This window comes from Notechis scutatus, chromosome 2 (genome assembly GCF_049901735.1).
Source record: "Notechis scutatus isolate UNSWTSFEM ecotype Mainland chromosome 2, rNotScu1.2, whole genome shotgun sequence".
In the NCBI taxonomy this organism is placed as follows: domain Eukaryota; kingdom Metazoa; phylum Chordata; class Lepidosauria; order Squamata; family Elapidae; genus Notechis; species Notechis scutatus.
The window spans coordinates 158881930-158907733 of record NC_142010.1 but is presented as its reverse complement, the minus strand read 5'-3'; the positions used below and the strand labels follow the sequence as shown (position 1 = coordinate 158907733).

Genomic DNA, 25804 nt, shown 5'->3' with positions numbered 1-25804 from the left:
CCAATGAGGATAGTTTGGAAACTGAAACTAGAAGTAGTCTAGGCTGGAAACTGAAACTAAAAGTAGCTTAGGCATAGCTCTATGTTAAACTCTGCAACTCTGCAGCTATGTTAGAGCTCTGTCTATTGAAATGAAACTGCTTCTCTCCTCTTGCTTGCCTGCTGATCTATTGAAGATGAAACTTACTTGCTTGCTGAAGACTGGAGCTCTGCTCTGAACTTGCAACATGTTTCTGTTTGAGTTTGCTCCATACTGAAGAAATCTACAATTGGTTTGTAAAATCTATTTATGTTTATAAAGATGTGAAATGAACCTCATATGCAGTCTAGCTGCCTAACCATGCAATCTTGTGCATAGAATAGAGCTGGAAGGGACCTTGGAGGTCTTCTAGTCCTGCCCCCTGTCAAGTAGGAGACCCTATAGACCCTTTAACTCTCAGAATTCCTCAGCCAGCCATGCTGGCTGGGAAATTCCGGGAGTTAGAAGTCCACAAGTCTCAAAATTGCCAAGTTTGGAGATCCCTGCCCTATACCATTTCAGACAAGTGGCTCTCCAGTCTCTTCTTAAAAACCTCCAATGATGAAGCACCCATGATTTCTGAAGGCAAGCTGTCTCACTGGTTAATTGTCCTCACTCTTAAGAAGTTTCTCCTTAATTCCAGGTTGCTTCTCTCCTTGATTAGTTTCCAACCATTGTTTCTTGTCCTGCCCTCTGGTGCTTTGGAGATTTGGATTCTTTGTGGCAGCCCCTCAAATACTGGAATACTGCTATCATGTCACCCCTAGTTGTTCTTTTCTTGACTAGCCAAAATGAAATCCTGCAATGTTCTTTATGTTTTAGTCTCCAGCCTGGTGAAGAATCTGTTGACTTGGGCATTTTGAGGAGTGGAGAAGAGATCCACCTCCGGAGTTCCGAATCTGAGAAAAGATCCCTGAATAGGGACGGAGGAATTGACCATTCTGCCTGGTCGACTAAACTTCTGCTCAGCCAGTCGGCTTGGGAATTGTCGACTCCGGAAATGTGATCCGCTGAGATCGACAGCAGGTGTTTCTCTGCCCATAACCCCAAACATTCTGCCTCTCTCTTAAGTGCCTTGGATCTCGTCCCCCCCTGTCTGTTGATGTGTGCCTTTGTGGCCATATTGTCCATCAAAATGAGAACATGGGAGCCGGTCACTGAGGCTCTGAAATGTTTGAGAGCCAGAGAGATAGCTCTGAGCTCTAACCAATTTATGGGATGGGTGCTGTCTGATCTGGACCAAACTCCTTGAGCTATCTGATCCTCCATATAGAAGCCCCAACCCAGAAGCCTGGCATCTGTGGTGATTACTAGCCTGTCTGGTTCCTTGAATTGGAGCCCCTTCCAGAGGGACCGGGAGAGCCACCAACTGAGGGACCGCTGGGCCTGTTGAGAGAGCAGGACCTTGATTGATGAGTGGCTGGTTCCTGCTTGTTGAACCATTGGAGCGATCGGGAGTAAAGCCGTGCCTATGGGACAATGCCAATACAGGAGACCATCTTCCCCAGTAGTTTGGACAGCAGCGACAGTGGAACAGTCTGTTGTTGTTGAATCTGGCTGATGATCTCTGCAAGGCTTTTTCCATGATCTGGAGACAGGAAAACTGGCACAAAGTCATGACGATGACTGTTCCCAAGTGTAGCAGTTTGGTCGTGGGTGAGAGATGGCTCTTCTTGGTGTTGATGGAAAACTCATGGCTTTGGAGGCAAGACAGGGTAATTTGTAAGTCCTGATGGGCCGAGTGGATGGAGGAAGACAGTATCAACATGTCGTCCAAGTAGCATTGGATCCTCACTGGAACAGAACAGAGTGAAGCCACCAATGCTGCTAGAATCTTTGTGAAGACCCTTGGAGCCGATGAGAGGCCGAAGGGAAGGGCTCAATACTGGAAGTGGGCATTCTGGTAACAGAAATGGAGAAACTGGCGATGATGAGGCCAGATGGGGATGTGGAGGTAAGCCTCTGAGAACAATGGAAGAGAGGAGGTCGCCCTCCCGAACGCTGTCTAAGATAGAATGCAGCGTCTGCATTTTAAATCTCGTGTATTTGACAAATTGATTGAGAAATTTTAGGTCAAGGATGGCTTGCCACCCCACCCCCTGAGGCTTTGGGAACAACAAAAAGATGAGAGTAAAATCCACGTCCTCGTTGTAAGGTGGGAACTGGTTAAATAGCCCTTATGTCGAGTATGTGTTGAATGGCCGAATTCATAAGGGCTCTCTTTGAAGTGTCCCGTGAATCAGGACAAATCAAAACATTTTCTGGGGGTGACGATAGAAATTCCAATTGTAGCCCTGACCTAACAGTGTTGAGCACCCAGGCATCCGTCGTTGACTCCTCCTATTTGGAGGCAAAGAAGGCTAAGCGACCTCCTATGGGTGGGGAGAATGAGGTATTACTTTGAGCGACGGAAGGCACAACCCCCTCCCCCCCGAAAGGGCCATTTACCAGCAGAAGATTGTTGTCTGCCAGGTGGTTCTTGATGTTGGTCTTGGCGTTGAGAATATGCCCTCTGTGGCTGAGGAAAGCGGGAGGTGGACTCCGCCTTAAAGGCAGGTGGGCGATAAGGAGCTGGGCGATAGTCAGCTTTTTTCCCCAAGGAGGAAAGAATTTTACGTTTATCTCTGGTCTCAATGAGATACGGCTCTAGAGTCTTGCCGAAAAGCTCATCTCCTGCGCAGGGGGCAGAGGCCAGCTTCCATTTGCGGCGTGACTCCGCCTGCCAATTTCGGAGCCATAGAAGCCTTCTTGACACCACTGAAGATGCCATGGCCCTTGATGCAAATTTGGCGGAATTGAGGGTGGCATCCGTAGTGAATTTCGCCACTGCTATAATTTTGTTACGGTCTTGATGAGACCTGAGGTCAGAGGCAGGCAATCAGTCCTGCAGTTGGTGCAGCCATCGTAGAGATGCCCTCGTGAAAAATGATGCAGCGGTTGAAGCCTGAACAGCCTACGCAGCTGCTTGGTGGTTGCGCTTGAGGGTCTGTTCTGAATGCTTGTCCTCTGGTTTAAGGACATCCTCTGGCTCGGTGGGAGTGCCAGAAGAGGAGAATGATGCCACAACTGGAGTGTCTACTGAGAGCACCGCAAGGGTGTTGGCTAGGGATGTGCTAACAATGTAGAACCGCTTGTCCAAAGATGATGGACGAGGACCTGCTGAAGGGGAAACACGCTGTTCCTTGACCATGTCGAGAAACAAAAGGGGAGAAGGCAAAACCTCCGTGTGTACTACTGGCTTGGAGAAGAGCGAGTCTCGTTGCCCGGAGGGTTCCCCTTGTGGTTCAGGTGCTGCTTCCTCAGGTGACAGCTTGGCAGTGACCAGGGCCTTGCTAAGTAGGGGTTTAAAGAGGGCTGGTTTAAAGACTAATGCAGAGGAGGGCTGATCTGGATGAGAGTCTTCTTCCTCTGAAAGACTGCATCACAGATTTCACCCTCTTCGCGCTCTGAATGAGAGGAGCAACTGTGTTCAGATGGGAAGACACCCTCTTCCCCTTCATACTCCTCCCATTCTGCCTGTGAAGAATGGACCCTGAGGTCTTGGGATCTGTGGAAATCTCGTTGCAGAGGTAAGGAAGCTATAGACTGAGAAGGGAGAAGGGCCTGAACCCTTTCCAGAGGCCGAAGAATCTGTTGAAAACCTTCAGCCAATCCCTATCTAATGGCTAAGGAAACAACATCTTGGATCTCCCTGGGCCTGTTATCAAAGACAGTAGAGGATCTGGGAGGCCTGAACTCTGGAGGGAAGAGAGGGGGCCCAGGGCCCAGAATGCTGGAAATATGGCCCAAACCTGCTGAAATCCTGAGGATCTAGTTGTTCCTCAAATGCCTCAGGGGACCAAATGGGGGGTGTCCAAAGGCTCCATGAACAACTTCCCTTCCCCTGGGGGGGCTTCTCTGGAAACCCTGGTGTTCGGCTGGCTGGGAAGCCTGTTGCAGTTGCCCTCTCATTTGTTGAATAGTCTTGTTAAATTGTCTCTCTAGAGCTTCATGTCTGCGTTTCTCTGCCTTCAACTCATCCTGAGTTGTCTTCTTAGGGGCTAGAGCCTTAGCTCTGATTTTTGCAGCCACTTCCCTCTGAGCAGTACGTTGTCTGCGTCTTTTCCTTTTAGTGGGTTGGAGGGCCTGTTCCACTGGGGAGGGGAAAGCTCTGCATGAGCACTGTCCTGATCCATTTTAAAATAAGCAAGGCGCAAACATTGAGAGAATGGCTCTCAAAAGTGCTTAAGGATGGCAGAGGGTGGAATTGGGTCTTTGGAGCCCTGAAAATGGCCACCAGGCCACTTAAAATGGCCGCTCACCTTGTGTCTGAAGAGACCACTCAAAGATGGCCGCTGCTCGTCGATGGCTCCGATAAGTGAATTTTGCTCCTTAGGCTATTGCAAGCCTCAAGCGATCAGATTAGCCAGAGAAGGAAGAGATCGCCTCCCCGCGATCAGCTGGCTGGCTCTGTTATCAGTTTGCCAATCAGTTTTACGATCGGACAAACTGCGGCTATGGGGAAGGTCTCAGACGCTTCCCTGCTTGCCTAGCAGCACTTGGGAAAACGTTTATCCCAACGTTGCAGGAGAACGGAGCCTTGCTCTCCTGAAGTTGCAGCTGGCCGGATCCCCAGGAGCTGATTGAAGCAAGGGTAGCTTCTGTAGAAAATCGCTGAATGAAACGCTAACGCTTTCAGAGACACAGCTTGTGACTTAAAGAAGCTGGGGATTCTCCAGACTCAGCTTAATGATGTCATAAGAAGGAGTCTACCTATCCTGGGCTTTCGCTGCAGCATGGAGGAGAACCTCAGCATAATGCTGCATTGAGCACTTACACAAAATTATCACATTATCGCCAAATATCTTTTTTTTCTCTTATTGGTTGATTCTAATAAGAAACAACAAACCTATGAAACTTGGAACCTTAAACACACCAAAAAAGCAAATTATCTGGCCTCACCTCTCAGTGGCCCAGGCCATTGTGTATTCAAATAGCTAAAAAGTTGGATCCTCAATATTTTGAAAAACATTTCCCCAGATCTAAGAACCTTAGTAGTGCTTTCCATCTCACAGTCGCTGGAGCAGGATGCCACATTTAAACACTGAAGGGATCCAGAAACATGCTGTCACTCTCCCCAAAGAAATATTTGAGTTTTGCATTCAGGTTAGTTTTGGGAGGCCAAAGGGTATCTATAAAATGCTACAGGTGCTTTATTCTCTAGAGTAGCTGACAATCCATATGAAAACAATACTTGGATACCTCCGGCCAATAAGCTATTCCATTAAAAGATGGCTCGCTACAATAGTAATTTAAACCATTGCAACAAAGAGTATTCATTTAAATTTTTTCCTGTGTTACTTAACACCTAAATAATAGACAATTAAAGGATGTTTTTCATTGAATCCATCTTATTAAAAAGTGGGGAAATAATATCAGCTGAAAAATTAAGACAATGGCAAAGGTCAGGGAAAAAAGTTAAAATGTGTTTTTTTATTCAAATGCAGATTCATTTTTAGCCATATTAAACATATTAAGCCAGTTTGGTATAGTGGTTTAAGGCATCAGGCTACAAAATGGGAGTTCTGCCCTGCCTGAGGCACAAAGCCAGCTGAGTGAACACAAGCCCGTCGCTCTCTCTCAGCCCTATGGAGCAGGCAATGGCAAACTACTTCTGAAAAACCTTGCCAAGAAAACCATAGACAAGAAAACCAGGTAGTCACCAGAAGTCAAGCTGACTCAATGGTACAAAAAACAAAAACAAAGCCATTGTGGTGTTTCTGCAAGTTAAATATAATAACAAACTGTTAACAGGGCTTTGAAAATTATTTGGGAGGTTTTAACAGTTAACAGCTCTTTGATGTGCACTGAGAGCATTTGCACCAAGACAAATTCCTTGTGTGTCGAATCACACTTGGCCAATAAAGAATTCTATTCTATTGTATTCTATTCTACAGTGAACAGGAATTGGGTTGAATTGATTGATAGACAATAGATTTATATATCTGGGGTATTTATTAAGAGAATGGGTTGTAAAATAGTAATTTACAGGTATCGATGGAAAATCTATAACTATTTTAGACCTGCCATGCAAGGGGAAGGGGGGAAACCTATTAGATTTGTGTTAGATATAGATATCAGTATTCAACTAGGGTAGAGATTGTATGTTTACTGTTAATTTTATATTTGTTAAAAACACTTTTTGTCTTGTTTGTAATTTTTATTTTGTTGTTTTTTTCATTCTGTATTTTGTATTTCATCTTGGGAGAAAACATATAAAACAAGAATAAACAAAAACAGTACAATTCTTGACAATACTTCCATCTTCACATATTCCAGGAATAAATATTGACCTGGATGTTTAAAATGTGTATTTTTAAGTTTACAAATCTATTCATACATACTCTCCCTTTGGCCTTCCTAATTACACCTATTAGTAACACTTTCCAATGCCTAAATACTAGAAACATTCTATCACTGTCCCACTTTTTAAGAAAGGCACTAGTGCAGTAATTTTTCCAATTATTATTCAATTGTAAACTGTATGTATGCTTTATGTTTTATAAGCTTCTGCGTTAGCTAGAAGAGGAGATATTTCTAGTTGATAAATGAGCAGACATCAGAGGTCATTGATCAATCAATATGCAATTTAGAATTTCTAGTACAAAATTCAAGCAGGCTTATTTCTGCTTCCCTGCAATCAAAGGCTGATTCTAAATCAATAAAAGCAACATGCTGGGAAGCAGAACTGAGAATTCCAATTGCTTTGGAGATATTTTCTTCAGTTTCAGTTCTTAGGAAATCTACTTCACTGCTGAAACATGTATGTTCGCCCATCAATTGATGTCATGAATCAGCAGGAGCACAGAATGTAGTTTTATACCAAATGAGTACTGTACTTTCCCTTTTCAGGTATGGGGAAAAACTCTTCAGGATATTGAAATGTAAGGGGAAATGTCATGACTATATCAGTACAACTCCGCCCAAAAGCTCAGAAAGACAGCAGTAACTAGAACACTATCTCCTTTAGTTAAGAATGCATGTTTTCATTATACTCTACTGCCCTTTCTTTCTCTTAAGATTTAATCAAAGAAAGCCATGTATGCCCATTTGCACTCCTTGAAGTACCCAGGCACAGACTGGTTGCCTGATGCAGAGCTCTGCCAACTTCCGTTTTCAGTTCCTATACTCTGCTTCCCATGAACAGTAAAGTATCTTACCCAAATCTGCAGCTTGACTCTTTTTTCATTTCTGTAGACAGTCTTCACCTTGAAATCGATGCCAACAGTACTAACAAAGTCTGAAGTAAAGGAATCATCAGCATATCGGAAGAGAAACGATGTCTTGCCTACGCTGCTGTTGCCAATGATCAAAAGCTTGAACATGTAATCAAAGTTTTGGTCAGCAGCATCCTTGGGCATCTGTCGGGTGTCATTTGCAGAGGCCATCTAAGGGAAGGAAGTAGATATCTCTTGTGAAGCTCAAGGCCAGAGCAGAATCTCAACACTCATTCTAGAGCTTGCAAACAGAAGCCACATTCAAGCATGATCATAGATGTACTTACAACTTCTTCTTGCTTGAAATTTGTCCTGACCAATTGGCCCCCATCTTCACCCCCATCTTTAATAAATCACTGGAGGCGTGTTATGTCTTCTTGCATCAAATGCTCTACTGTCATCCCAGTGTCTAAGAAACCCTCCATCAAGGAGCTGAACGACTATAAACTGGTTGCTCTGACATCCGTAGTTATGAAATCTTCAAAAGGTTAATGCTGGCCCACCTGAAAACCATCACAAATCCTCTTTTAGGATTTGCCTAATTGCCCTTGAAATTTGCCTACTGAGCAAATAGATCAGCAGATGCTGTTAATAAGGCACTGCACTACATCTTATAACATCTTGAATGCAAAGACCCTTTTTGTAGATTCAGCTCAGCATTCAATGTTATCATTCCAGATATTCTTTTCACTAAACTGACTCAACTAGCTGTGTCTGACCACACTTGTTAAGTGGATTATAAGCTTTCTAACAGACAGGAAGCAGCAGGTGAAGCTAGGCAGAATCACATCAGATAGCTGTACAATTAGCATAGCCTCTACCCACCCACCCACCCCGCTGTGTGTGCTCTCTGTTACCTTTTTCTCTCTAGAATCTACACCAATGAGTGCATCTCAAAGGACCCCTCTGCTAAAGTACTTAAGTCTGCAGATGATACAGCAGTGAATGATCTCATTCGAGACAACAATGAATCTGCATACAGACGGGAAGTTAAACAACTTGCCCTGTGGTGCAGTTGAAACAATCTTGAACTCAACACACTCAAAACTGTAGAAATGGTAGATTTCAGGAGAAGCTCTCCTATTCTACCATCTCTTATAATACTAGACAACAACATGGTATCAACAGTAGAGACCTTCAAGTTTCTAGGCCTGAAAAGGGTCCAGAAAAAGGGCCTGAAAGCGGTCCCAAAACTGGCCAAAAAACCCAGCATTGCACACACCTGCCAGCTGGTCTTTGGTTTTCCGGTGCTCTGGCACGTGCACATGCATGTGCGTTCTAGTTTGGGCACTCGGTGCCGAAAAGGTTCGCCATCATTGGCGAACCCAACAATAGGATAATGAAATTTGCAGACGATACTACGCTTGTAGGACTTATTTCTGGGGATGATGAGTCTGCATATCAGGATGAGGTACTACAGCTATCCCGCTGGTGCAAGAATAATAATCTTCTATTTAATATTAAGAAGACCAAAGAGGTTATAGTGGACTATAGGAAAAAAAGAGCAGACATTCAGCCACTGTATATAGAGGGAGTTCGTGTGGAACATGTGGTGGAATGTAAGTTTCTCGGGACCATCATTACAAATGACCTGACTTGGAGCACAAACACCGCTGCTTTAATTAAGAAGGCACAACAATGGTTGTATTTACTAAGGATTCTTAGGAAACAACAACTGGCTGAGAGTCTACTGACTACCTTCTATCGGAGTTCAATTGAGAGTATATTATCCTACTGTCTCTGTGTATGGTTCTCGAGCTGCACAGTGGCAGAGAAAAAGGCAATTCAGAGGGTGATCAAGACAGCCCAAAACATCATTGGCTGCTCACTCCCCTCTTTGGAAGAACTGTATAGGAATAGATGTAAGAGGAAGATACTTAATATATTGAATGACTCCTCTCATCCGGGACATCAGCTCTTTGAACTATTACCATCGAGAAGGAGATTTAGGGTATTAAGAACAAGGACGACCAGATTTAAGAACAGTTTTTATCCAAGTGCAGTTTTGAGTTTGAATGCAGGGTCATAAGATTTTTGTGGAATTTAAATGGCTGAGAGTAATGGGGTATTTACATTTTTAAATTGCATAGAGATTATTGTATGGTTGGTTGTGTTTAGTTCAATTTTTTTTCTTTTAGTGGTGTTTGTCCAGTTTTACTTTGTGGAAGAGCACCTCATTTTGTTGCACCCGCTAGCGAGTATAATGACAAATAAATTCTTATGTCTTATGTCTTATCATTGCCCTAGGATGTCAAACCATGTAGTAGGGCTGTATTACTATTATTATTCTCATCTTTCCTATTACCTATTCCCTCAGCATCTTATGACTATAACTTTGTTGTTTGTATCTTATGATTTATGTTGATTGCTTATTTAATATCCTATGCCTATAGCTGAGTATTGTATCTTATGATTTATGATGATTGTATTTTATGCTTATGGTTCATGCTTTATCACTGAGAGCTTATGCACTGGAGACAAATTCCTTGTGTGTCCAATCACACTTGGCCAATAAAGAATTCTACATAATTAAAGAGAAATACATAATACTTTGAGAGGAGAGAGTTTCGTCTGCTCTTAGTTAATTTCCAAGAGAAATGCAACAATTTGGTTTCATGGTTAAGTCACCAGGCTAGAAAGAAAGAAATTGCGATTTCAAGTTCTGCCCCAGCCATGAAAGCTGGCTGGGTGACTTTGGGCCAGACGCTCTCTGCCAACCGAACTCACCTCACACGGCTGTTCTGGCGGGGAAAGTAAGAGAAAGAAGGTGTGTTGGAATGTTCACTGCCTTGAGTTATTTGTCAAAATAATAATGGTGGAATATAAATAAATGAATAAATAAAATTGCCTGCACTGTGAATTTTACAGAGATTATCTAATTTTAAAAGACTTGACGTAGATCTGATCGAGAACATCCTGCTGTCCCAAGGAATTGCACTGAATATCTAAAAGGTTTTCTACAAATCAAACTTCATTATTCTTTAGAATTGATAGTACTGCAAAAAAAAGAGGGAATATCACATATTGGAGTTGGTAGAACAATAAAGACGTCAAACATGCTGTTTTGTTGAAAGAATGCCCTTTGATCAATTTTCAAAAATAACAAATTTAGTCATTTAAAAGAATTCCCAAAGCAGAGGTATAAAATTGTCAAGAAAAAAACACCTTCACATTCACCTTAAAACCAAACTATGTTTACAGTAAGGATTTGACACACTGTACTCACTTTGAAGCCTGCTAATTTGATTTTATTCCTTTTTTCTTTAAATTAAGATGTTCTTTGTGAACCGTTAACCATACTGTGCATTTTAAACCATGAATCTTGATTTTTAATCAAGAATATATTTTATCGGTAAAATATTCTGCTTTTCACACTTCAACAGGATATTTACAATGAGTAATAGTGCCCATATACAAATGTATCCTCAAATGAGCAAACCTATTGCAACAGCCACTGATGTAACAGAAACTTCTCTTCCTCTTCTCTTCACAATCAAGAGCAGTGCAGAAAGCCAAGAGGAAGGACTCCAACGGCAGTTAAGTTCCATTCTTCAACTACATCTGGAATCCCACCCCAGGTTATGCTAGAGATAAAGAAAGCATTTAGGAGAAGTTAGTGATTTTGTTCTATCTGCTTGAAAGTAAATGGGTGCCAGGCTAGGTCAGCCTGTCTTGGCACATCCTTGTTAGCAAACATTAGCCTGATTTGAAAATTCAAATAAAAGAAGTTACCGCCCCTTGACATTACTCACTGATGCCAATAAAATAAAGAGTGACTTGCTTTGCAGGTGTCACTGAAGAGATATGTCTAAGAAAGGAAACATACACACACATACACACACACACACACCAACATTGTCTCATTCTCGTGAAGCTATCATTGGTGGATGGCAACCATTTTTACTGCAAATAACCATGGTTTGCCCATCATTATGAATGAGGCAACTAGAGTCATGCCAGAAAGGCCTATCTCAGGAAGTCATTTGCCCTATCAATGGGGTTTGGTGACTCTAGTGAAGAAAATAAACCTGTTTTTGTGATCCCAAAGTGCAATGTGAGAGATAGGTTCTATTTTGTGTGTACTGCTCCAAACTGAGGGGTTTTTTTGGGGGTGGGTGGGGTAGCAAGAATGCCAACTTGGGAGAAGAAGAAAGGATATTTTTTGCCAAAAACTAAGTAACCCTCTTCATTTCTAAAATTATCATTAGCAGGATGCTTATTAATATATGTAGCCCAGATAACTAGAACAAAAGCTTGAATGCTTTGGTCTTAGAGGCTTCCTTGTGAGGGAGGGTAAAAACTCTACTCCAATAATTCTCTTGCAGTAACATCTGGATTGCCCTCAGATAACATTGCATTTTTGCACACATGTGCTTTTCTCTTGAATCCTAAACTATGGTAATGGTACCAAAAGTACATGTACAGATTAGGTGAAACCTAGTTTAATAGCAGTAAATGTAAGAAGAATATTGGAGTCCTAAACATGAGCCAGAACTGTGGAGCAGCTGCCAAAAAAGCCAATGCAACCCTAAGCTGCATTAACAGAGGGATACAATCAAGATCAAGTGAAGTACTAATACCACTCTATAAAGCCTTACTAAGACCACACCTAGAATACTGCATCCAGTTTTTGTCACCACATTATAAAAAAAAGTGCAGAGAAGAGCAACCAGGATGATTAGGGGACTGGAGACTAAAATATATGAAGAACTAGACATGGCTAGTCTAGTGAAGAAAAGGACCAGGGGAGACATGATAAGCAGTTTTCCAATATTTGAGGGGCTGTCAGAGAGAGGAGGGGGTCAAGCTATTCTCCAAAGCACCTGAAGGCCGGACAAGGAATAATGGATGGAAACTGATCAAGGAGAGATTCAACAAAGAAATAAGGATAAATTTTCTGACAAGTGAGAACAACCAAACCAGTGGAACAGCTTGCCTTCAGAATTGTGGGTGCTTCATCACTGGAGGCATTTCAAGAAGAGACTGGACAGCCACTTGTCTGGAATGCTATAGGGTTTCCTGCTAATGCAGGGGATTGGACTAGATGACTTATACGGACCCTTCCAACTCTGTTAATCTTTTATTATCTGTTATAGTTTTTTTTTTCCTTTTCATAAAATTAACAACCAAATCTTTTGCCAGCCAAGACACCAACTGGTCGTTGTATCATTATATGTATGACTTGGTGATTATGATTTCGGGCTATTAAGGAGAATAGCACATTACAGTTCGACCTTCTCTCCATGCAGCTGTAATTGAGGAGGAATTCCATGTTGGCAATATGTGCCTCCTTTCTTTAAGCCCATAGCAGAATATACAAGAGGAGATTTGGCATTTTCTGTTAGCAGAGGAGCACAGCAGGCTGCTGGAGAAAAGGAAGTCTCTATATTTCTCCCAGTTTGCTAAGGAAGGCTCGTTTTAAAAAAGCATAATATAAATTTTTGAGATTTATTTACAAGAAGGTTATACATCTGAGTTATTAATACTATTTACAGGTCTTACATGAGATTAACCATTCTGTGTGCTTGTGCGAATGTACACACCTGAGTACATGTATTGCCTGGTTCTACTTGATCTCTCCCTTCTTGGCAAGGTTCTCATAGCAAAGGCTCTAATCCAACCAGTCAAACTAGTTTGGCTCTCTTGTGACAAAGAGCTGTTCAAAAAAACCACATTTCTGGTTTCCTGAACTTTATCAGCAAACAGGCCTACTAATTTCTAGAGGCTGAACAAAAGCAAAGATCAAAGGAATGCTGAAAGAAATGCTGGGAGTGAATTCTCTACCAAATTGTGTCTCCCCTCAGCCAATAAGATTTTAAATTGACATTATCTCTTTTGTATTAGTTCTCAATCAGATACAATAACAGAGCATATTAAAAATGATGAATCAGATTAAAGCTGTTTGTTGGAACAGCTATGTAAGCAATGGTAGAAAGAATTTCTGGTATCTCTAGCCAAAAATGGTTTTTTTTTTTAAAAAATAGATTTTTATTAAATTTTCCACCAGTTCAAATCATATTCATGTTTATGACAGCGTTTTGACATCAACAAATGTAGTTATCTTATGAATCATATTATGTTTTATATACATCAACTAATAACTATTTTCTTTATTTATACTTACCTCTATCATATATACTTATGTTTTATGTGTCTACCGTATCATTCTCTTAAGGTCTCTTATAGTAATTACACTAATCCATTCTTCTTATTTCTTATATCTATTCTCTAACCATTCTTACCATTTATGCCAAATTGAGTAGTATTCGGTGTTCTCTTTCTCTTTCATTTCTAACGTAAGCATGTCCATTTTCGCACATTCCAATATTTTGTGTAGGACTAATTCCTCTGGGGGGAGGGGTGTTGGGTCCTTTCCACATTTGTGCAAAAGCTATCCTGGCTGCCATTAGAATGTGTAAAATAATATACTTTATCTCTTTTGGGTATTGATGTTGGATTATTCCTAATAGGAAGAGTTCTGGTTTAGGTTCAATTTAATCTCCAGTAATTTTCTGCATCCAACTTTTAATTTTAGTCCAGTAGTTCTTGGTCTCAGGGCATAACCACCACATATGATAGAAAGTACCGTCTGTTTGTTGACATTTCCAACATTTTGGGCTTGTGTTGGGATATATCTTAGCCAATCTTGTTGGAGCCAAATGCCACTGGTAAAACATTTTACATAAATTTTCTTTACATGCCGTGGATGTAGTTAATTTATAATTTGTACTCCATAATTTCTCCCATTCTTCTAAATCGATGTTATATCCAAAGTTCCGAGCCCATGCTCTTCTCCTTGTAGCCAGAAGTGTTTATAATATCAAAGTGCAGGAAAGCTTTTCCATCTCTGGAGGAAATAGCTAATTGGTTTAGTTCCCATCATTGGAAAGTGTTGATGATTTCTTCCTTAGTTATACATTTTAAAACCTGAACAGTTTCTAGGGCATTATAAAGAAATATAGGGCATTACAGACAGTTAAGTGGTTACTTGGGTCAGCCAACAAAATGCCACATTTTTCAGACTCCACTTGAAGTTAGAACCAGCTTCAGTTTGAAAACATCCAAGGAGAAATAGGTCGTATTTTCACATGGAAGAAAGATCCATATACCTAAAGGGTTGCCCAATTACTACTTCAGTCCACAGAAGGAGAAGAAAGAGCACGGAAGGGACCCTCCCTAATTTTCTGGAGAATAAAAGGAAAGAAGGGAAGACATGTATTATTTATTAAATGTATTTATTGTCGATCGCCCCAAAAGATGGGGTGACTCTTTTAGTCTTCCAAGATTCTGTTAACATAATCTTATAATCCCAACGGTGCTTTTTTAAGAGGCAACTGGACTTTCTGGTTTTTCTTTGAAGATATTTCGCTTCTCATCCAAGAAGCTTCCTTCATATCCAAGAAGCAAAATGTCTTCAAAGAAAAATCAGAAAGTCCAGTTGCCTCTTGAAAAAGCACCTTTGGGATAACTATGACCTGGATGATTGAGAATCTCCATAGACATAACCTTATAATAAAGATAAGAGTTAATACTCATGGTTGTGCTTCTTGTCTGGGCAACTTTGAAGCTAACAGATACCCACCCATATCTCTTTGCTTATTCAAAATAGACAAAGAATAGATTGGTTATGTAGAAACTAGAAAACAATTGAATGAGCTGAAGAAGTAAATTAGTGAAAATGGCATAGAGAAAAGGAAGATAAAAAGGCATAGGATTGCATGGCGATTTGGTGCCTAATAAAGAATAAAGAAACCCACCCTCAAATATTTACTAGGTGACCATGCCAATTCCTGTTTCTGAACCTAATCTACCCCAAAGGATTAAAGAAAAGATAACATGGAGACAGGGTGAGATTGGGTATAGTTATTCTGGGCACTTTGGAAAAGGGCAGAGTATAAGTTAATTGAGTACAAAGAGAGGAGGAACCTGCTATATTAGCCCAAAGTATTCTAAAAGAAAATCCTCCCCTCTTCTGTAGCCTCAGGAACATTCACTGCTGTGTGGTGCCTGGCATTTTTAGGAGGAAACTAAGGGAGATATTTCCACATCCCATTGTTCACACACTTGCTAAGGAATGCAGATGCTAACACTGGCAGGCTTCAAACACTATTGTAAATTATGGATCCCCAGGCACTATACCCCCATGCAACCTGGCTGACATAAACCTTAATTTTCTAATTTAAAAAGAAAGAAGAACAATTTACATCACAGAGAAAAAAGAAAACGTCTAACACAAATTCTTCTACACCTTTAAACCCCGTTTTTTCTTAGAAATCACACTACCCAAAACATTAGTTTTCCTGTACTTGCTACCTTCTGGAGATTTGAATAAGTTAGTTCCAAGGCTGAGAGAGAGAGAATTCCTCTCATTTCTTCAACCTCAGGCTCAGCTTCTGCTGTTCTGCTTACAGATCTACACTTCCAGCTTAGTCTAGAGTGAAGAGCATGAGCCACCCACTAACTTACTTCAGGAGTGCAGGGAGCCAAGGTGACGTTGTCTTCAACCCATCCTCACCCTCCACCCATGTCTCCTGGCTTCATTTCAAAAGCAGCTTTTTCTGTCTTGCACTGGTATGCTGGGCTTCCAGCAGTTCCCCTCACTCCAACTGACTACACTATGGTGGGAACATATTTTTCTCATCAGGCACTGCCTCTAGCCTCCACATTTTTTGCTCAAGTTGATTGATGGAACATATGAAGGTGGACTATTCTGTTAAAGAAATCCAACAAAAAAGCCAAACAAAAGCCAAACTAGGGAGTTTGGCTGAAATTCTGCCAAGTTCTCCTTCAAGCGACAATGATAGAACTGTGTTTTCTTATTCCATTTTTAAAACCAGTCCAGAAGAGGTAAAGAAGCTAGGGAATTCATCCATCAAGGGCTGCAGGAGACCAAGTGCAAGTGAAACAATAGGCCACTGAGGCCAAAGCAAAGCTAAATAAAGCACTGAAATCTAGAAAGGTAGTTCTTGGTAACACAAGTGGAACCAAACTGGTGAAAGTTGCAGGCTGAGTAAAACCTTATAACTAGCAACATTTGTCTCTATAACCAAAGGAGAGGAAGGGAGGTTAACCTGTGTATATATGACAGATTACAGATTAACAGAGTTGAAAGGGACTTTGTAGGTCATTTAGTCCAATCCCTCCACCAAAGCAGGAGACCCTACACCATTTCTGACAGATGGCAGTCCAGTCTCTTTATTTTGTTATTTATTTTATTTGGTTTGTCAATTGCTTACAAGGTGATAGGTATAAGTAAAAACATAGTTATGAATAAGGATTCATGGATTCATAAGTAAGAAAAATAAAAGAAATAATAGGACAGGGACGGTAGGCACATTGGTGCGCTTATGCACGCCCCCTACAGACCTCTTAGGAAAGGGGTGAGGTCAATAGTAGAAAGTCTAAGGTTAAAGTTTTTAGGGTTTGGGGAAGAAACCACAGAGTCAGGTAGAGTATTCCAGATATTGACCACTCTGTTGCTGAAATCGTATTTCCTGCAATCAAGTTTGGTGCAATTAACCTTGAGTTTGTATCTATTGTGTGCTTTTGTGTTGTTATGGGTGAAGCTGAAGTATTCATTGACAGGTAAGTCATTGCAATGTATGATTCTATACTTAGATCGGACCAATTGATTCTATACTTAGATGATTCTATACTTAGATCGTACTTAGATTGGACCGAAGCTTCTTGAAAGCTTCCAGTGATGAAGCTTTTCCTCAGAAATCTGTATTCTGTGCCTGTGAATTTGCCTGACAAACAAGGAAGAAACATTTAAGGCAATACCCCGAGTTTTAAACTCTATGGACTTCCTGATTCCACCCTTCTCAATTAATATATCACTGCTGGCCTTAGAGACAACTAAGATATCAGTCCTCAAAAAAGAAGCCATTTATAACTAATCCTATCACAAATGCCTTCCTAATCGGCTAGTATGATGACTTTTACAAATCCACCCATCTCTCTCTTCCAGTGAAATATATTCAGGCTCATTCTGTAATCCACATTTCCCAACACGCTGATGAGGAGATACTCTTTTCTTTGATGTTAATCCCCTGTTAAGTGCAGACCAATTGATTTAGTTTGTGCTGAGTGTCAGCCGCTAGAATGTCCTAGAAAGTTTTGCTATTGTAATTCAAAGACTAAAGAGATATTTCAGTCATATTAACATGCAACTGTTCCACATAAAGTGATCTCAAATATACAGTTGTTATGTCTCACCTATATTCTCAAGTGAGTATACAGAGTTCCAGAGTTCAAAATATTCAAACAAGAACAAAACCAGACTAAAAAGGGTTAACAGTACTGTTTTCCAGTCCTTGGCAGACTTCCCGGAATCTGTCTGGTAATTCAGAATTGTCCATCAATCACAGAGGCCGCTCCACACTCATCAAACACTTTGCTTCCAAGCAAAGTTTGAGAGTCAGCACGCCTCCTTAAATCACCTGGATGGGCATGTCAGTCTCTCTAATCAATGTCTGGCTTGACGCCTCCCTTCAGATTGACGTTTCAATCATCTCCTAGTTCTAGCGTCAAGCCAAGATATGTCAGTTTCCCCATTAGAAGCCTCTGACTCATTTTGTGGATCAGTTGCTGGCATGAGCGAAGTCGAAGGTTCTGGGGAGGATTGTCTCTGCGACAATCTCTCATCCTCCTGGCTCACATCTGTGTCCTCTGATAATTCAGACTCCACATTCACAGCAGGCTCCAACCTTCCATCTTCAGAGTCATCAGAGTCAAAACTCCCAGCAGGATCGATCCTTCCAGTCACAACATACAGTGGTTAATTGAAAACAAGTCTCTGCAAAAAAACGTTGCAGGCTGGAAAAGGAATTGATTCAAAGGACCAAGCTTTTAGCCAAACCCATGCTCTCTTTTCTTGGGAGCCTCAGCTCTTTCAAAATGTTCCTCATCACTTCCCTTGCATAGGTAATCTTTGACTTATGACCATTTGTTTATTTGAAATCTGAAACAAGTGACCTTTCAACCAGTCCGACACAATACACCTCAGCATCACAATTCACTTAACAACTACATTATTTGCTTATAAGGCAAACAAGATTATAAAATCAGTCACATGATTACTCACTTAGCAACCTCATCTTTTAGTGATGGAAGTTCTGGTCCCAACTAAGGTCGTAAATTGAGGATTACCTGTATTAGAGAAAAGTCAAGGGAACCAGAAGCATCTTTTCAGTGTCTTTCTCACACAGAAAATTGGGGTTGGTTTTTTTTTATATTGGCCAATACAAACCACCCTTGACTGGAGATTTTACAGTATCCTTGCCCTGCCACGCCCACCAAGCCACGCCACAGAACTGGTAGTAAAATAGAATAGATAGAATTAATCTATTTTCAATCTCAAATAAGGTCCAGAGCAGTAGACAATATATTAATCTAGCAATAAAAATATGGGAAGAAAAACTTTAGTACCCCCACCCCATCCCACAGCTAGGCAGCCAGACAAAGGGAACTAAAATGGGCAGACATAAAAATGCCTATTGTCTGAGAGGGGCTTTCACCTGCAGTATTTTTACCCCTGTACCCCACAAAAGTTTGCCTTGAAGCCATTTCAATTAGTCCCTTTTTTCTCAGGATGAAATCCACCTCTTTTACAGCATTATTTCTACTGCTGAAACCAAGGAAGATACAGAAAACATGCCCAAAGATTAAAAAGCAAATACAAATTCATTTCCACCAACTTCTACCTGCTTGCCTGCTTGGAAAGCAGCAAATAATTTGTTGCTTTGAAACTAACACATTCAGACCTTCTTATATATTGAAAAGACAATAAAATAGAGATTATTTTAAAAATAGAGATTAAAATAATAAAATCAAAATAGCAATAGCAATTGCACTTAAGACTTACATACCACCCCATAGTGCTTTACATGATACATGGCTGGGCGATACAAACTTTTAATTGCTGAGTCTTCTTAGGATATTCCCTTTCCAACCTAACAATAATTGAAAAAAATGCCAAAACATTATAACTAGTCCGTAAATAACAACAAATTAAGCCTTTCTATTGTAGGCCTAAGGAATAAAACACATTGTGCACTCAGACTGATGTAAGGATTTCCTGGCAGAAATTTCAGAAATATTAGCATCACCACTGAAATGTTGAGATTGAGAATCTTCATAGATTTGTCACATTATAATAAATGAATTTCACTTTTTTCAGTGAGTACCAATATTCTAGAAATGTATTCTTTTTAAAATAACTTCTTAAATAAACAATTCATTCAAATCACTTAGTCACAGGTCTACAAATACTAGCTTGATATTGGTAACTCAGCAAAAATGTATGAAAAAATGGTTACAATTAATCTGAATTTCTACCATTTGTATTTGAATACAGAATTAGTAGTAAAGAATTCTGTCATTATACTTTCCATACAAAAGAGGACTCCTCTGCCTTTCTAACCTTTAACCAGCATTCAGACCAGAGGTGGTATTCAGCAGGTTCTGACCAGTTCTGGAGAACCGGTAGCGGAAATTCTGAGTAGTTTGGAGAACCGGCAAATACCACTTCTGACTGGCCTTGCCCCCATCTATTCTCTGCCTCCTGAGTCCCAGCTGATTGGCTGGATCTTCTTTTGTTGCCCTGCATAGGAGAACAGAACTGGAAAGCAGATTAGTGTGGTGGGGAGGGAATGGGATTTTGCAGTAACCTTCCCCCTGGAGTGGGGTGGGAATAGAGATTTTGCAGTATTCTTCCCCTGCCATGCTCACCAACCCACTCCAACCAAGCCACACCATGCCCACCAAGCCACGCCTACAGAACCAGTAGTAAAACAATTTGAATCCCACCAGTGATTCAGACCTTCTTTACTATCTATAGATTACTTCAATAGTTATCAGGTATGAAGTGCTAGTGAACATGGCTGTTGTGCATCATGGATTGTTTAAGATAATGGGATTTAAGTATCATAGGATGCTTGGGGGGAGGGCACAATGGGACAAAACAGAAGAATTACAGGTAAAATGAGCTAACTAACTTTCAAGGAGGTATGCTACTCTACAATTCCCAAGTCCTTAGCCAGGCCATGGAATAATGAATAAGATTACCCTTAAGCATGTGTGTAAGTCTCTTCCTCTTTTTGTGATTAACCACAATGTTCTCAAACAGACTGAATCAGAATTGTAAGAGCAAGCAACTTCTAAGCAAGCTTAAACTCTAACATCCTGAAAGCCAGAAGGGACCACATGCAGGAGCTGGGATTTTAAAGCAGGCTATGGCATGGTAAAATTGTACACTGCTCAAAAAAATAAAGGGAACACAAAAATAAGACATCCTAGATCTGAATGAATGAAATATTCTTATTAAATATGTTGTTCATTACATAGTTGAATGTGCTGACAACAAAATCACACAAAAATTATCAATGGAAATCAACCCATGGAGGTCTGGATTTGGAGTTACACTCAAAATTAAAGTGGAAAAAAACACTACAGGCTGATCCAACTGTGATGTAATGTCCTTAAAACAAGTCAAAATGAGGCTCAGTAGTGTGTGTGGCCTCGACGTGCCTGTATGACCTCCCTACAATGCCTGGGCATGCTCCTGATGACGTGGGTCTCCTGAGGGATCTCCTCCCACACCTGGACTAAAGCATCCCCCAACTCCTGGACAGTCTGTGGTGCAACGTGGTGTTGGTGGATGGAGTGAGACATGATGTCCCAAATGTGCTCAATTGGATTCAGGTCTGGGGAACGGGAGGGCCAGTCCATAGCATCAATGCCTTTGTCTTGCAGGAACTGCTAACACACTCCAGCCACATGACGTCTAGCATTGTCGTGCATTAGGAGGAACCCAGGGCCAACCGCACCAGCATATGGTCTCACAAGGGGTCTGAGGATCTCATCTCTGTACCTAATGGCAGTCAGACTACCTCTAGCGAGCACATGGAGGGCTGTGCGGCATCCTAAAGAAATGCCACCCCACACCATTACTGACCCACTGCCAAACTGGTCATGCTGGAGGATGTTGCAGGCAGCAGAACGTTCTCCAAGGCGTCTCCAGACCCTGTCATGGCTGTCACATGTGCTCAGTGTGAACCTGCTTTCATCTGTGAAGAGCACAGGGCGCCAGTGGCGAATTTGCCAATCTTTGTGTTCTCTGGCAAATGCCAAACGTTCTGCATGGTGTTGGGCTGTAAGCAGAACCCCCACCTGTGGACGTCGGGCCCTCATACCACCCTCATGGAGTCTGTTTCTGACCGTTTGAACAGCCACATGCACATTTGTGGCCCGCTGGAGGTCATTTTGCAAGGCTCCGGCAGTGCTCCTCCTGTCCCTCCTTGCACAAAGGCGGAGGTAGCGGTCCTGATGCTGGGTTGTTGCCCTCCTATGGCCTCCTCCACGTCTCCTGATGTACTGGCCTATCTCCTGGTAGCCCCTCCATGCTCTGGACACTACGCTGACAGACACAGCAAACCTTCTTGCCACAGCTCGCATTGATGTGCCATCCTGGATGAGCTGCGCTACCTGAGCCACTTGTGTGGGTTGTAGACTCTGTCTCATGCTACCACTAGAGTGAAAGCATCGCCAGCATTCAAAAGTGACCAACCCATCAGCCAGAAAGCATAGGAACTGAGAAGTGGTCTGTGGTCACTACCTGCAGAACCGCTCCTTTATTGGGGATGTCTTGCTAACTGCCTATGCTTTCCACCTGTTGTCTATTCCATTTGTGCAACAGCATGTGAAATTGATTGTCAATCAGTGTTGCTACCTAAGTGGACAGTTTGATTTCACAGAAGTGTGTTTGACTTGGAGTTACATTGTGTTGTTTAAATGTTCCCTTTATTTTTTTGAGCAGTGTATTTAGACTGTATTATTTGAACCAGCAAGGATTTTTCTCCTTTATGCAAGAAAGAGAAATCTAGCTAGTGTTTCTCAACCTCAGCAATTTTAAGATGTGTAGACCTCAATTCCCAGAATTCCCCAGCCAGCAGAGAAGCAAGGAATTCTTTTCTATAGAAAGTGTTGCTTTTTTTAGATCCTGATCATGAGGTAAGCTTCAGATGCAGCTCTACCTTTTCAGTAAGAAATAGACCTTAACTTAGTTTCTAATAATTTTGTTGGGTTTATGTTAATATTAGAATAGTCCTCTAATATTCTATGGTTTACAAACTTGATTTGGATTTACACTTCATGTGAAGCCACCTTTTATCATGTTATGCTAAGCAAGTGTAACCCAACAGGTTTTATAATACCCAGGCTTCACAAGTTATAACAGTTGGCTTCATACAACATGCTAAGCCAAAAATAAACAATCACACAACCTATGAATCCGGCTTTTGTGGTTGTTTTTTTTAATACTGCTCTTCTATTTTTGTCTTCCCAAATCAAGGTGGATTAGGAAAACACCACCAAAGGAAAATGTCAACTGTACAAATTGTGAGAGAAAATAAAAGTCTAGATTCATCAGCTTATCTGTACACTCCACCCAAGCAGTCTTGACTCCAGGAATGCCACGTTTCATTGCTCAAAAGCTAGGAAGAGCCATTCAGGTGTGCAGATGCCCTTTTTGCTTCTAATGATCATGGTGTCAGGTTTCCAAGTGAGGATAATATTGGAAAGCTGCAAATATTGACAGCTTCCAGGACCATCACACAAATGTGGATGCCAGCTGAGGTTGCCACAAAAGATCCGACTCACTATATGTGTTCTGGTAAAAGCACAGAAACTGGTCAAAAGAAAAAGTTTAAATCAGGGGTGTCCAACCTTGGCAACTTTAAGCCTGGAGGACTTCAACTCCCAGAATTCCCCAGCCAGCAAAGCTGGCTGGGGAATTCTGGGAGTTGAAGTCCTCCAGGCTTAAAGTTGCCAAGGTTGGACACCCCTGGTTTAAATCATTGCGGTGACTCTTTTAATGGTCTACTACTAATTCTGGAGGAACTTCCACACTGGTTTGCTCTTATAGCAGTGCTAAGCAGATCTCAAAGATTCTTGAAGTGGAAGAAATAGATCTACAGTCTGTAGATCTACATTTATAGTACATTTATAATAGTCTAAATAATCTACATTTGATTAACAGTTGGAACAGTACCAGATTCCCACAGACATATCTAACTGCATAAGAGAGGCTATTGCAGCCTTCTCCGACTTGGTGCTCTTCAAATGGATTAGATAAAACATGCAGTAAATTTACCAATTGAACCTATAAGTTGTGGATAATGAATATTATAGTCAAAACCCTGAAAGTGCCAGGCTGAGGACTCTGTGCACCTGCTTTTTTAGGGTCCTATGGCTGTTTTGAATAGCCACTAGCTTCCAATGAAGGGATGGTCCCCTAATTCTCCCCTCTCCCTATTTTTACTGAGAAACAGCAGAACAGTATTTTGACACATTCTTGAAAGAACACCGAATTAGAACTCTGTTGATTCCACAGCGATTTAGATACATAAAACCCCGATAAAGAAGGAAAGTAATCTCATGCCATTAGTTTTATTACTCTCCAGAGGAGCTCTAACTGATGTTCGCAGTTGCCGGAGAAGGCAATGGATGCGATGCCGTTCCCCAATACCCAAGATCGTGACTCTGGAACAAAGGTGAGTCAAATTTCCTGCGTCAACCCTAAGGTAGTCGGCTTCGCCTTCCCTCTCGTGAGAACCCGGACGCGCCCAAGTCAATGCATCCCGAAGTCTCAAAGGAAGGAATTCGCATCCCGGCAGGTTGGACTTGCAGCCTCGCTTAGCGAACAAAAGGAGTAAAGGCAACACCGACGCTGAGCAACGCCGGCTGCCCGGGGAGCAACCCGACGTTGCAACTGGCCCTAGTTACAAAGAGTTACAGAAGAAGCCAAAATCACTGACTTACTTCGCCTGGCTATTGGGCGTTAAGGACCCGAGCCTGGTTTCTCCCACAGGCTGGAAGCTGCTGTGATTTTCGGGCTGATTTAGTTGCTCCAGAGAAGAGGAGAAGCAGTAGTAGCAGCTGCTGGTCTGCACGGGAGGAGAGCAAAACCACCCGCGAAAAAGGAAGGCGTGCCGGAGCCGTCTTTCCGCAGCCGATTTCAGCAATCGACGCTCCACATCATCCAACCACTCCCACTTGGAGCAGGTCCGGAACGGCCGCCCGCCCCTGCTGTCTCCCCACCCCGGCCGGGTCCGGGGATTGCAAGGCGGTTCTTCCCCTGAAAGCGGAAGCAGGATGGCGGGAGCTTCGGAGGGGGCTTTCCAGGCGCTGCCCTCCAATTCTTACGGATCTCGACCGCCCTGCTGTACCTACGGGAGAATCTCATTTTCCTTCCTTTTGGCGGGGCTTCACTGGTAGCACAATAATACGGTTTTCGACTGCAACCTCCACAGCCACTTCTTGCTCCGGAGAAAGTTTAATCGAACTCGGTGTTCTCGTATGATGTTAAAATGTTATCCAAAATACATTTTAGGGTTCTATTTATCTCCTATTGTTTTAGATGTACGTGATTAAGGAAACCAAGCCTGAAACTGCAGTAAAGAGTACAGTAATTGTAGCAAGAGCAGAATGATCTTATGGATATCCTTATTCAGGTTTCTTAAATCACGGTTGCGCTCCAGTTCACGTGTACTTGAAGATTTCTCGGTGCAGACAATCGTGCAGACAATTGTGCCTCTCTTTGAGGCAGGCTGTGCGGTGACGTCACAGATTTTGCGTAAGGCAAGGGCTAGTCAGGACTCGTCAGGCGTTTGTTTCTGTAAGCTGAAAGTCGGTAGACGCATACATTTAAATTATAGTTATATCCCCGTTGTATCAGTGTTTCTGATTTCGAAGAACTCTAAGGAACAACCTCGAAAAGGTTAGTCTCTTAAACTGTGGCCACATACACCTGAGTGAGTCTGCTTGTAACATTCCTACTGCAAATACTCTTCTGAGGTTTCAGTTTTTTTGTATCATGTGAACCTAAAACAAGTATTTTATTGATTTACTGAAATGCTCTAATTTATAGCATTTGGATTAAAATAATCCAAGGTGACAGCCATTTTTGAATTCAAACAATACAGTAATGTGCTGGGTGGGAGGTGGAAGGTAATATGTAATAACATGGAACCAGCCTATTTGCAGGACTACCTCTCCCCCACTGTTTTTGCCTGCTCCTTCAGGTTTAACAGGGAGGGCGTGCTCCAGATTCCCTCCATCAGACAATGTCATCTTGTTAGACCCCAGATCATGTCTGTTGTGTGGCTGATTTGTGAAACAGCACCTCCCTTAGAGATCTGTGTGGCCCCAAGTCTTCTGTAAGGCATTGAGACCTGGTTGTACACCCAGGCATTTGTGCCAGGAGGCAAGGTGAATCTCTTGCTGATGTGGCTTTTTATTTTGGGATTATTTTAACTGGGGTCTTGTGACTTTGTAGTGTTATGGTTTTAATCCTTGTGAAGTACTCCACCCAGAGTCATTATTGTGAAATGGGTGATCTGTAAATAGTTAAGTTTTGTGCTTGCTCTGAAGTTTACATCTGACCATGCCATACACCTGACTTAGGTGATTGGTAGAAAATTAGGCTTCAATTTTGTTGGTCTACTACTACTGTAATAAAGATTTGGTTG

At 41.7% G+C, this 25804-nt stretch overlaps 1 protein-coding gene across 2 annotated transcripts in view; it reads right to left on the bottom strand.

Moving 5' to 3' along the window:
* The window catches only part of RAB3D (RAB3D, member RAS oncogene family), a 30383-nt gene extending 4579 nt beyond the window's left edge, over positions 1-25804 (bottom strand). The window contains exons 1-2 of one of the 2 annotated variants that reach the window (XM_026679629.2): positions 24096-25804; positions 7218-7445 (exon numbers count right to left, since the gene is read on the bottom strand). In XM_026679629.2, the coding sequence (XP_026535414.1) occupies positions 7218-7445 (228 nt within the window). In that variant the 5' untranslated portion in view covers positions 24096-25804. Of the gene's footprint in view, positions 1-7217; positions 7446-10713; positions 10913-24095 lie in introns of those variants that run through there. The other variant, XM_087957079.1, reaches the window with a different exon arrangement.